This window comes from Cuculus canorus, chromosome 2, assembly GCF_017976375.1.
Source record: "Cuculus canorus isolate bCucCan1 chromosome 2, bCucCan1.pri, whole genome shotgun sequence".
Lineage (NCBI taxonomy): Eukaryota > Metazoa > Chordata > Aves > Cuculiformes > Cuculidae > Cuculus > Cuculus canorus.
Window position 1 is genome coordinate 142,216,645 of NC_071402.1, and position 13,135 is coordinate 142,229,779.

The 13,135-nt window shown below is 38.6% G+C and overlaps 1 protein-coding gene across 3 annotated transcripts in view; it reads right to left on the reverse strand.

Annotated features, from left to right (window-relative positions):
• The window catches only part of ARHGAP21 (Rho GTPase activating protein 21), a 114,454-nt gene that overhangs the window by 38,341 nt on the left and 62,978 nt on the right, over positions 1–13,135 (reverse strand). For all 3 annotated transcript variants that reach the window (XM_054058370.1, XM_054058369.1, XM_054058371.1), the window contains exons 4-5: positions 8,434–8,526; positions 4,560–4,638 (exon numbers count right to left, since the gene is read on the reverse strand). In XM_054058370.1, the coding sequence (XP_053914345.1) occupies positions 4,560–4,638; positions 8,434–8,526 (172 nt within the window). The remainder of the gene's footprint in view (positions 1–4,559; positions 4,639–8,433; positions 8,527–13,135) is intronic.

Sequence of the window (13,135 nt, forward strand, 5' to 3'; positions counted from 1 at the left end):
GTGCCGAGTTTGTCACTCTTAATTGCTGAAACCAAAAGCAGCAGCAGCATAAAGATCCAGGAATCCAGATAGTTCAATCAATATAATTTAACTACAGGCAAAACCAGGACACTGACTGTACAATGTACCAATTATCCAGAGTCAAATATTGTACAGCAGTGAAACTACAGTTAGTGCCTACCAGAAAAAAGTATTTTCCCGAGCAAGAGAAATATGTGCTTGTACAGCCCACCTGCTATAAAACAAAACCAGCACAGAGACTGGCCATCAACTTCAGCGTCCACAGAACAGTCTACAAAACCACTGAGCACCATGTTTCTTATGGCTGCAGAAAGGAAAGTCATCTTCCCAAACAGGTAATGTGTGATCTATTATTCTCTTATGAAAAATGGTTTTATTTTCTGGTTCCTTTTCCATTTGTTCACACCACCAGACATAGGTCTGCATTCCAAAGTGGCAGAGTAAGGGTATTTGGTTTCACAATCTTCTTAAACCGTTATTCACTTCAAAAAAAAGGGTTCTCCAAGCAGCATAAATTACTTCAGTTTTAAAACCAAAGATCAGCAGTCATAGTTTTTTAACATCATCTAACACCTTTTTTAGCAGTCATCCAAAAGAAGAAAAGATTCCATTCAAGAACAATGTTTTTTGTCTCATTCAAACAACTATTTAACTCTTCTATTCCAGTTTGCCTGGAAAAACCTCCAGGGGACAATTTGGATATTCCTACTTTATATTCTCTGAAGTGCTCTCAGAACAGTTTGCAATTCTCATATCAGAAAAAAACCGATGTATTGTACTAAATAACGTGCACAGAAATTGTGTACTAGAAGGTATTAACAAGAACTAGCACAGAGAAAGAGGCAGTTTGCACTACCATATTAGACACTAGTATTGTGAATCCCCAGACCCATCTATCATGCAAATAGCTTTCACTACAAATTTTGAGAGTTAAATATAAATTTATTGACTCAGAGTCATCAAAATAGAACACTAATCATAAAGACTATCTTTTGATCTATTATTTTATATTACGGAAACAGATTCAGTAGCTGAACTCTGTGCATTCCTGTGTAATCCAAACACTTTCAAGAAGAATTTGCAAAGAGCAACATGCAGAATAGACTCATGCATTTAATTTCCCTACAGTTTTTTTTTTTTAAAAAGCAAACAGCAAACAAAAAACCCCCAAATTTTTGGTAATCAGAATCTGTTTCTTATTTTATTTAGAACCATAAATAAATAATGGATATTATCACTATCTCCAAGTTGATTATGTAAGCAGATGAGAATAAATTCCAATAACTACTGGTAAAGAGTAGGAAACCTACACTTCAGTGAGTCATGGTTAATCTTACATGACATAGTTATTTCTACCAACTGTTTTGAGGTGTGCCTATCACTTTCCAGTGAAAACAATTAGTGTAACTTTAGCTCTGCTATCACCAAACAGAGCAAAACAGATAACAATCTAGACAGCTTGAAACTTTCCTGAGAACAATAAAAAACACAGATGAATTATATCCCACCTATAAGTCTCACTGGAATTTATGAGGATCAGTTCATTTAAGGCAGTTACGTTCTGATGGTAGTGGCATTATATAATGAGGAGCAACAGCTACAACTGAATATTTTTACAGAAAAATAATGAGCAGCTATGGAAATGGAGCTTCAGGAATAACCTAATTCAAGATCACTAAGTCCAATATCACTCTATAGTTTCATTGTTTTCATAGTCTTCTCCTAAGAATCCACTACTGGATGTTATCACAGAAGATGCTGACATAAACAGACCATCCGTTTGAGCCAGGATGGCTATACTGATGCAAGAGCAGCATGCTTAAGCAAGCAGCATACACCATAACGTAATTTTACTTGCTGTGAAATAACAGCATGAGAAATAGAATCACAGAATCACTAGGTTGGAAGGGACCCACTGGGTCATCGAGTCCAACCATTCCTAACACTCCCTAAACCATGCCCCTCAGCACCTCGTCCACCCATCCCTTAAACACCTCCAGGGAAGGTTACTCAACCACCTCCCTGGGCAGCCTCTGCCAGTGCCCAATGACCCCTTCCGTGAAAAATTTTTTTCCTGATGTCCAGCCTGAACCTCCCCTGGCAGAGCTTCAGGCCATTCCCCCTTGTCCTGTTCCCTGTCACTTGGGAGAAGAGGCCAGCTCCCTCCTCTCTACAACCTCCTCTCAGGTAGTTGTAGAGAGCAATAAGGTCTCCCCTCAGCCTCCTCTTGTCCAGGCTAAACAACCCCAGCTCTCTCAGCCGCTCCTTGTAAGACTTGTTCTCCAGCCCCCTCACAGGCTGCGTTGCTCTTCTCTGGACACACTCCAGAGCCTCAACATCCTTCTTGTGGTGAGGAGCCCAGAATTGAACAACGTATTCAAGCTGCAGTCTCACCAGTGCCGAGTACAGAGGGAGAATAACCTCCCTGGACCTGCTGGTCATGCCGTTTCTGATACAAGCCAAGATGCCATTGGCCTTCTTGGCCACCTGGGCACATTGCTGGCTAATGTTCAGTCGGCTGTCAACCAGCACCCCCAGGTCCTTCTCCTCCAGGCAGCTTTCTAGCCAGACTTCTCCTAGTCTGTAGCACTGCATAGGGTTGTTACGTGCCAAGTGCAGGACCCGGCATTTGGCCTTGTTAAACCTCATGCCATTGGTCTCAGCCCAACGTTCCAGCCTGTTGAGATCCCTTTGCAGAGCCTCCCTACCCTCGATCAGATCCACGCTTCCACCCAGCAGTGTCATCTGCAAACTTGCTGAGGGTGCACTCAATGCCTTCATCCAGGTCATCGATAAAGACATTGAAATAGAATACTTCATGTGTAGAACAAACTACTGAAAGCTCAAAAATACTGTTTTCAAGCAAAGAATTAGAGTTCTTTCTCTAGTTAGACGAGAAGCATTGTCTGTAAGCTACAAGGAGGATACACGTGATCTGGAGTCTAAGCTCTCTTTATGGATCAGAACTAATATTGATCTGTTTATTTTAAGAGGTTCAGATGAAGACTTCTGTATGTTTTTCTGTATAAAACACTCAAGGATACACATGATCTTTTGGTATGTACACATCTGGCTCAAGATAAATTATCCTCCTCTCCTAACTAACAATGGCCTCCTTTCATCCTGTCTGCACTCATGGAAATTACGGGGGGCAGATGCAGCAGCATACTATATCATTCCTGGCTGCACTAGACAATCACTGATACAGGCTTGTTCAGGTTTCCCTGGTTTATCCACAGTGGCAGGGGCTGCATTCTACTGGAATAGTTTGCTACCTACACTCACAGGGCTGAAAATAGAACCTTACTCACAGGCAGACCTAGAGCTAAGTATCTCTGACCATACAGGCCTCTGGAAGATGTAATTCGTCTCTTTCTTTTCTGGATTAAGATGCGATACTTTATTAACTGCTGGACCTGCTGGGCATGTAAAATAATGTCCTGTCTCTTGGGTATACACTGTACAAGATTTCTGTCTTGTACATTGCTGTCTTTTTGTTCATTGCTATGAACCAAAAAAAAAAACCAAAACCCCACGCATGGCTAGTGTTATCCCCCAAAAATGTTATTAAAAAAAAAAGATACTTTCCAGCTCCTGTATAGAAAGTACTAATGACAAACTACATTTCCATCTACCTTACTTTTCACGTCGTTGAACATAGGGTTTTGTTGATTCAAGAAAAATACACCCAAGACATACATATTTGTAATGAAATCTTCAACAGAGTCCACTGAAAGAGGGAGACCAGGATTTAACCTATCCTACTTCTAACAGCGAGCAAAACTGTCTTACGGCATGAAGATTCAGTAAAAATAGCATGTGACATGTATTTAGAAAACATTCTTTCATGCTGATCATAATGTATCTTTTTTCCATATAACTCATTATTATATTGGAAAATTCTTGCTATAGAACAGAAACCAGCACCAAGAAAACTCTAAAAAGGAAGCAGATATGAGACATGAAAACAAGTATGTAGATTAATGTACAGACTTGATTTAACAAGCCCTTGCTAGTTGCAGAAGCAGTAAATATTACCATTCCCTCAACTCTGTGCAAGGTTCCTAACTTGTTGCAAAATACAAGACAGCCTGGATGCACTGCACATGTGTTCTGCAGGTGTGCACTAGCATAAAATTTTCCTTTACCAGAGACACTCCTTTCTAATTATCAGATCACAAAAGCAAGGAAGATTTTTCTGATTTTCGTTTTGAACTGACACTTGTATGACTGCTGTACGTATATCTAATCTGCCTATTTTAAGTTTAGTCAGCCTTCTTCTACAGCACTGTGCATTTTGCTAACAACAGGGAAGCACTGACATAAAAGGACTGCGGCACAATTCAGCACACCTATTCTCAATCCTCTCTCAGCAACAAGTAAATACATGAAAACAGAAACAGTAAAACTGACTGTGTATTAATGAAAATTTAGAAATATAATTACTTTTTCAGAACTACCATAAGTGGTCATTTCCTGCTTAGTATTAAAAAAAAAACCAAAAAAACAAGCATGGCACACATACTAATATATCTTACCTGTTCTGTATTAAAGCAATGACTTGAGAATATGTCTTCCCAATAACACTTTCTCCATTGACTTTTATAATTCTGTCACCTATAAAGGAAAAGACACAAAAATTAGTTTGTCAAGGTATTTTTTTGATCATTTTTATTGTGTACTTCTGAACCTCACAATAATCAAGATCACCAATTCAAGATTAGTCATCTTTAAAAATGAAAAAATAAGAGAATAAAAGATGCCAAGAGAATAAAAGATGCAAAACACAACTACATGTAACCATATACAGTTTCTACTCCTTTCTGAGAACATTTTCAGGTATGAAAGCTTCCAAATTAATCACTTAGAAACTCACAGAAAGCAAGCCAGAAGCAGGTGTAAGCTATACCAGAGGCTCATTTACATATCCCATCTTCCAAACAAAGTTTTTGAAGTATGGCAACACAGATTAATAACTTTGCCCAATTCTTAAGCTAATTATAAGTAGACATTTCATTCAAGCACTTAATCTCAAAGCAAACCCGAACTTCAACTGAGAGAAGTGCCAGGTGTAGCTGTACACCTCTCCTTTAAGGGCAGTAAATACATGTGTACTACTTCCTTCTGAGAAACAAAGAACAAATATTTTTAAAGGCCCAGTTTCTTCCTTAAAAATCTGGGTTGTTTCCAAGAGATTAATGTCCCTTCATTGCATTTTGGACAGTGTCATGGGTTATTTCTTATCCATATAGATCAATCTCTAGACCTATCACTTTTATCATATTTCTAAAATAGTTTGTTGTACATTCCTCATTGACAGCTTCATAAATTAAGTGGCAAATACATCACATACATCCATATTCACCTTTTGACGAAAACCCCATCCCATTTCTTCACAAAAAATGGTATTTACACCATCTCTGACGAGAAAAGCAGAAAGGTATCTTGAAATTACTAATGAGAAGAAAAGGTAAGGAGCTTTGGAAAGCTGCTGCAGAAAGAATTCAAAGAAAAGACCTTTGCAAAGTGAGCCAAAGGAAATGGCTTTTTCAACATTGCTTTAGAAACTGAAAACCTTTTTGGCATTTCTGGCATGATCAGATTAAAGCAAGGAAAAAGCTTTTCACTCTGAAGACTCAGCCTCACTTGGTGGCAGCAACACTCTAAATGATCATGCTCGGTGGAAGCTCCCTATACAGACCCCAGGGATTTCCAGACTTACCAAACCACATGGATCTGCCAACTGTTTTTAGTTTGGTTTGCACACACAACATAATGCATCATGCAAATAAAATTGGTGCGATACTTTCAACTTTATAGAAGTTTATATATGCCTTTCTTTCAGCCAGTTATTGTTATTTTCCTTCCCTGAAAAAACTCCTAAGAACTTTGTATCTTGCTTCCTAAGTGATGAAAGAAAGGTTGTGGCAACATTTAATGGCTGCAATCCATATGACTGACAGGCATCTGTGATAGATGGCAAACCCTATCCTACTGCTGCACAAATGCAGACTCCTTACCTAATTAGGTTGAGAAACAACTTCTATGAAAGCAAAGTTAATTGTTAAATCATCAGTATCACACCAAAATAAGTCCTTTCAAAAAAGTTGCAGGAAAAAGAAATTATACAGTTTGTGCCAAAAAATATTCTTATTTACAAGCTCTGAACCTTGGTCTACTAGGTTGCAATGGCACGACTTCCTCAGAACACATCAGATCCTTCTCTAGAACTTAAAATTGCCTTTTTTCCAGGCTGTCTCAGAACCTGCCCATGGCTGTAGATCTCTACTCAGTATTCCCATTAAAAACTGTAATTAGCAATATCCTTAAAGTAAATCACATTACCTTATCTATTCTTGTGCAGTTTTTATTTTTCAAAGAAACAGAGTAGGTTGCACACAGCAGTAGAACAAGTCTGCTTGAAGCATGCGTCAAATGAACCTGCAAAAACTCAGGCCAGCCACACTGCAGAACTGGTCAAATGAAAGTAGTGGGCACAGGTAACTCTGCACAATACAGTTTTTGCTCAGTTTCAGGCACATACAAAGGTGAAGGCCAGTGCCTGCAGTTTGAAAAGATACAGAAGCACGGAAAGCTTTTTCTAACAGCCCTCTATCAATCCTGGGTCCCACTATAATAGTTTATATAACCTTTATAACCTTTAGTCAAACTGAAAAATCAATCTCAATGCATGTAAACCATCTCCCTTTCCACAAACATTTTAGCTCTTTATATTCTTGAATATATATCAAGACATGAGAAATATGGATCTCTTTTGGCTGTCTGAATTTCAATATTTCTAAAATATTTATGTTTGGAGCTCACAGATACGTTCTTTTTTAATGATATGACTCAGAGGTGAAATATGGGAACTATCAGCCAGGTGAGTTCCTGAGGCAGAGCTCATTGATCCTGGGTAACTGTTGAAGAAGCTTCTGTTGAGATTTTGAGTATTACAAAAGGACCCTGCAGCACTGAAATAAGAATTGACAAACAAACATAACTACCTAAACTCATACTAGATTTTTGAGTGTTTTCTTTCCACTAGTGCGACCATGAAAAAAAGCCAAGTTGGATTTAAACAAACAAAAAAAAATTCACAAAAAAAAAAAAGCCCAGCTGATTCTACAAAATAAGAAACGTGTACAGGGTCTGTATAAGAGCTTAAGCAATCTACCCGGCTGATCATTCCCTGAGTGTTTCACAACATAATTTCAAGACAGAGATATAGTAATATATTTTATCTAAAGTTTTAAATAAGAAATAGTAGCATGACCTAATTAGATATAACTACCATCAGCAATGTATTTAAGAAGAATATTCTGGTAATTTCAAAACATATTTTCTCATTTATTTTCTGTTCTTTATTCTGGGCTCCTGCAAATCTCTTCTATGCCTAAAAATAAAATGCTCTCTATGAATTTCATATCTTTCAATTTGGCAAGCCCTGAACAGAGCAGAAATTAACATGGCTCCTCTGTACAACTTCAATATACGTTGTACTTCATCAACTCAAAACATTTCTTCATATAATAGCATTAAATTAATGTCAAAGTAGCCCTTCCCTGAATAACTACTCAAGGAGGACTTAAAGAAAAATACCTTATGCTGTACGAGTAGGATCTAGTACTGTTTTCAAATTGATGATCATTCTAGAATCTCTATTTCTTTAAGAAGAAACATATAAAAAAATATTCTAGTCAAATGCACGTAAATGACTTTTCGAAAGAAAGTATCAACATCCCATCATCAACACAAACACAATCTTTGCATAGAACCTAAGTTTTGCTATATTTTTAAGAACAGCAACCTGTTTGTAGTATCCAAACAGGTTTTTGTATCCAAATGTTTTATTACTTGTGAGACTTCTCATTTTAACGTAGCTTTTTTCCCTTTGACACTTAAGTGAAAGTGTAACGAAGTACCTGGCACTTCACAAAAAACATGTTTTCTGCTAACCAGTTTGATGTAATCAAACTGAACAAAATTTGATAAGATGAGATAGATTTGGGTTCTCATTTAATTTAAAGGTGGTAGAAAAATGTAATTTCAAGGACAAAAAGCTAAATGTTTTGAGGTTATCAATTTGTAACAAAGCAAAATAAATAGGAGCTTACAGCTATCACTCTTCTCCCTTTTCTACTTCTGCTAACATTTAATCATATACCTGTTCTTATTTTGTAAAATATAATAAACCAAAAAGACTAAGACTTTAATGCCTTAATATATTTTATATAGCCCTTCCTGAGAGAAAACAACAGTGCTTTTGAGATGAAAATGACTGTAAGACAATTTAAAAGAGAGGTCTCAAACTTCCGAAGGAAAGAACAAGGTTTAAATGGAAGATAACTACATTTACAAACTTATATATATTTTATATCATGTACACCAACTGCTACAGAAGAACAGTACCTGTGCACAGTCCAGCTTCAAAAGCAGGTCCACCCTCTTTAACTTGTTTAACAAATATGGTATCCATTGGCTCCAATCTATTTCTTTGTTTTCCTGGGGAAGAAAGAATATTTCTTAAAAGCAGTTAATTATATTGCATTACGATGTTTTCACTTCAATAATTATTTTGAAACATAACCCTGCCATGTTCATCGTTACACTCAATACTCAGGTTCAATTTGGAGTGAAGGAAGAAAGACAGAGTAGGAGTCCTACAGATAGTGTTCCATTTGGCTACACTAACGATCATTTAGTTGTCTGGAGAAAAAAGAAAGGGGAGGGGCATGGGGAGAGAGAGGTGTCTCAAACTTAAAAGTTGTGTGTATGTTCTTGGGTTCATTTCATCAGCTTATTGCTACATCATCCTCACACTGATACCTATACTATTCAGTAAAAATGATCCCTTTCTCTTCTAGATCGCTTCCAAGTCTAAGATATCAAGTCAGAGAAACCTGAGTATGAATTGGTAGTGCAAACTGAAAAAAAAAAATTTTTAAATCTTTCCTTACAAGGAAAAAAACTTAACATTGATTTCCAGTCCTCACAGAGCTGTAACAGTGACTTTCTAACCATGATTTTCAGTTGCTCCAAGATGAAGTCCAAAGTCTTCTTGAAGATTCAAAAAGCAATTAGTATTTCAAAGTAAATTACAATGTCTGCGCTGCTGTAGGTATTCATATATACACAACATAAAAGTTATTCTATCATAGTTAGAAATTGTAACACCTGTATCTTCTTGCCTTCTGAGTATACATCAATCTCTATACTTCCAGAAACACATGGACCTCAAGCTTTGACATGCTTGCCACCAAAACTAAGTCATTCTTAGCTGAAGTAGCCATCTGAATATCAGGGTGGGGGAAGGACTGCAGTTATAAAAACAAAATCACACCACAAACCTGAAAGAAGCTCCACACAAACAAAACCACAAAGCAAAACACTCCACAGTTCCACTGCAGGCGAAAATATAGTGATCCTGTCCTGACCTACATCTGTATGTAGCTGGAGTAAGCCATTTTACAGCCTCTACACAGCTTCACTAGTGCAATTTTTATGCTAGTGAGCTACAATAAAAAACCCACCAACACCACAAAAAATCCCAAACCAAAAACCCCACCCAAAAATAAAATTTGAAACTTTACCTCCTGTCTGCCAGAAAGCTGCATTGAACTTAATCTGTTCTACAGTGTTATCAATCTGTCCTTACCCCTTGCCCTACAAGGTACAAAAACATAACCGGCCTTGGAAATGAGGGCAGAACCTCAAAGGTTACAGCCAGACAAGTTTTTAAGGTGCCAGTGCTGGCTTTAACTGCCTCAGTCCCTCCAAGCTACTATTGTCAATTATTGCTCCTCTACTACACTTGCAGCTGGGAAATACCACCCTGCACGGTGAGCCAGCCTGGGGAACTGACGGTCTAAAAACAAGCAGGGTGTGGGTTCCAGTCTACCAGGAAACCCTAGCATAGTGGAGGGTGGTATAAATGGCAGAAAAAGCAAGACAGAATAAATGGACTCCTTAAAACTGGCATTGCTGATAAATGAAACACTCTTTGAAGATGAAGCCCTAGGTTACAATCACTTCAGTAACCTGTGACTTGGGCTCAAACAGTGTACTTGCACTACACCTTTAAATATCCCACCTGGCCTCGTCTACTAAACCATTATTTACTGAATATAAATAAGGTGCCCCCCTTGCTCCTTTTGTATGGCAAAAGCTCATTATTTGAGGAATTCTAATAAATTCCAGTAAATCAGACTTCCTTCTGACTCTCATTCACATTTTTCAAACACAAGTTTTAGCCAAATGCCTTTGTTCTGCAAACCCTCAGTGTCTTGCCATTTTCCCACAAAGCAGCTGAACAACATGGCTTACTCACATGGCTCTAAATGGCGTTCTCAAAGTAACCCCAGATTGGTAGAGAACAATCAAGAAGTCGATTTGATAGAATCAGATAACTGCTATATACAAAGCAACTGAATCACAAATCAAGCAACTCCATCTGGTAGCTCAGTCTTCAAATACTCCATAATTTGATTAGCTGGGCACAGCTACAGGACATACAAAATGCTTTTTGTAAGCCAAAGCCAATATCTGTCATTTTTAATCTGCTGATATAAATAGACACTGAACACATGATGGGTCTCGTCCTTTAAGAGGCAGTAACGATTCAACAGGTTTAGGCAAGCTCAAAGAAGGATTTACCCAGATGCCATGAACAAAAGTTAGCCTCAAACATTTACAAGAGCGAAGTTAAAGTATGATCTTCTATGGGACCACCAAACATCCTTCTCAGTGCCTCCCACTTATTCTTTTACTGAAGATATGCAACCCCAAAAGTGACAATAAAATAATGGAGCTCTCATGGCACATTTAATTTGTAACACTTAATACCTGATACTTCCAACACCAAGCGGCTACTACCTCCGCTTCCTTTACAAAAAGCTCACCAAAAGTGATAGTGGCCTACTGCAAGTTTGCTTAATGCTCAAATCCTACTTTATGCCTTGCCCATATGTGAACACACAAAGCAAGAGGTCAAGCAAACAGGTTACTCCCATTCAATATCCAACACAGAATACTTTTAACACAGTTCCACTTCAGAGTCAGAGGGGAAAAGTGCACCAATGGATGGAGACCAGAAACTGAAGGATTCCCCAAATATCTTATTTCTGACCTGACCTGTCAGCTACACCAAGACGTTCCTGAATGCTACAGGCACTCACTTCAGGTTTTCACAGCTATTTTATGGACAAATTCACAAAATTGATAACACATTAAACCTGGTTCTTGCCTACATGCAGAAGGAGGTTATACTGAATAGTCATTCTTCTTCATAAAAAAGGTGAAAGGCCACCCTAAAGATAAAGGTCAATTTAGAGGCAAAAAGTTAGGATTAAAGTTTTAAAATGTTGTTTACATTTGCAGTTTCATTTTACAGCTCAGTTATACCCAAATACAAGTAAAGACAAGAAGAAAACCTAGGACCCCCAAACTTTAGTAGATGAATACATGTTCTTTATTTTTCCTTGGTCTTCTACATTCTTGGATACTAGCCATAACTTTCTTCTATCAATAAGATATAAAAGAACTTCCTTGAATACCTATGCTCAGGGTGTACGTTCATATTTTGAGTTTGAAACTCAACGAAAGCTAAAGACTATTTTCTGACAGCAGGAAATAATACCTTCTTCAGACCAACTTACGGGAATCCACACAATTGTGTGGATGTGCATTCAATCATTACAGAAATAAATTCCAAGTGAAACATATAATCTACCAACTTACCTCATGCCTCAAAATTTAACTATCACCACAATTAAATCTGTTAGGTCCCATCTGCACCCAATCATCAGGCAAATGCAAGATGCATTCCAAAATGTGTGCCTAAACTTCCTTCCTTCCAAAGTCCACCACGTAGAGCAGGTTATCACAGTGGAGCTGTCACACTAGAAGTTCTCCAGCTCTTCACTATATACTTTCAGACGAGATTCACAATCTTCCTTTCTAATATTGAAAGGCTCAATTTTTTGGAGCACGCCAGCAATTCCAGGCCATACAACTAAGAACAGTAAAGCAGCTCTCAATACTATTCTGTCAGACATGTAACCTTACTGCACCCTTGCTGGGCACAAATACAAACAGAGTGGAGTGACTGGAGAGCAGCTCTGCAGAAAGAGATCCATGTCTGCTGGTCAACAACAGGCTCAACACAAGTCAGCAGTACGCCCTGGCAACCAAGAGCACTAACCACATTCCAGGGGCATCAAACAGCATAACCAGCCAGTCAAAAGAGGGCATTAGTCCACTGTATTCAGTATTGGTGCAGCCTCACCTTGAGTACTCTGTGCAGTTCTGGGCCCCATAATTTAAGAAAGACGTGCAGGTGTTCGAATGCATCCAGAGGAGGGTAACACAGCTGGTGGAAGGGCTGGAAGGAATTGCCCTGTGAGGAACAGCTAAGGACTTCGGGCTTGCCCAGTTTGGAGAAAGCCAGGCTCAGAAAGGGAGGTGGGAAAGGTGCTGATGTCTTCTCCCTGATATCCAGGGATAGGACACGTAGCAATGGTGGGAATGGTTCAAAGCTGTGCCAGGGGAGGTTTAGATGGGACATCAGGAAGCATCTCTTTACCGAGATGGTGGTCAAGCAGTGCAACAGACTTCCTAGAGAGGCAATCGATGCCCTAAGCCTGTCAGTTAGCAGTTATAATTGACTTATGGTTTTGGGGGGGGAGGATGTTGTGTCACAGCAAAATTCTAACTCCCCTAAACTTGACATAGAAATTAGAATCATAGAATAGTTTGGGTTGGAAGGAACCTTAAAGATCATCCAGCTTCAACCCCCTGCCACGGGCAAGGAGATGTCCCACTAGATCAGGCTGCCTGGCCTTAAAGACCTCCAGGGAGGGGGCAGCCACAGCTTCCCTGGGCAACGTGTTCATTAATTCTATCCAGGTGCCAATTCTAGCTTAATCCCCTAAAAGGCTAGTTTGCAGTACAGTTGCTACAAGGCACATAACTCATTATATCAACTGGAGTAACTACACTTCTGATTCATCTGGAAAACAAAATTACACGGCATAAGTTATATTATCAAACATACCAAAACACTACAAGATAGCAACAAGCACATCACTCCTCTGTAGTCACTGACCTTCCAATA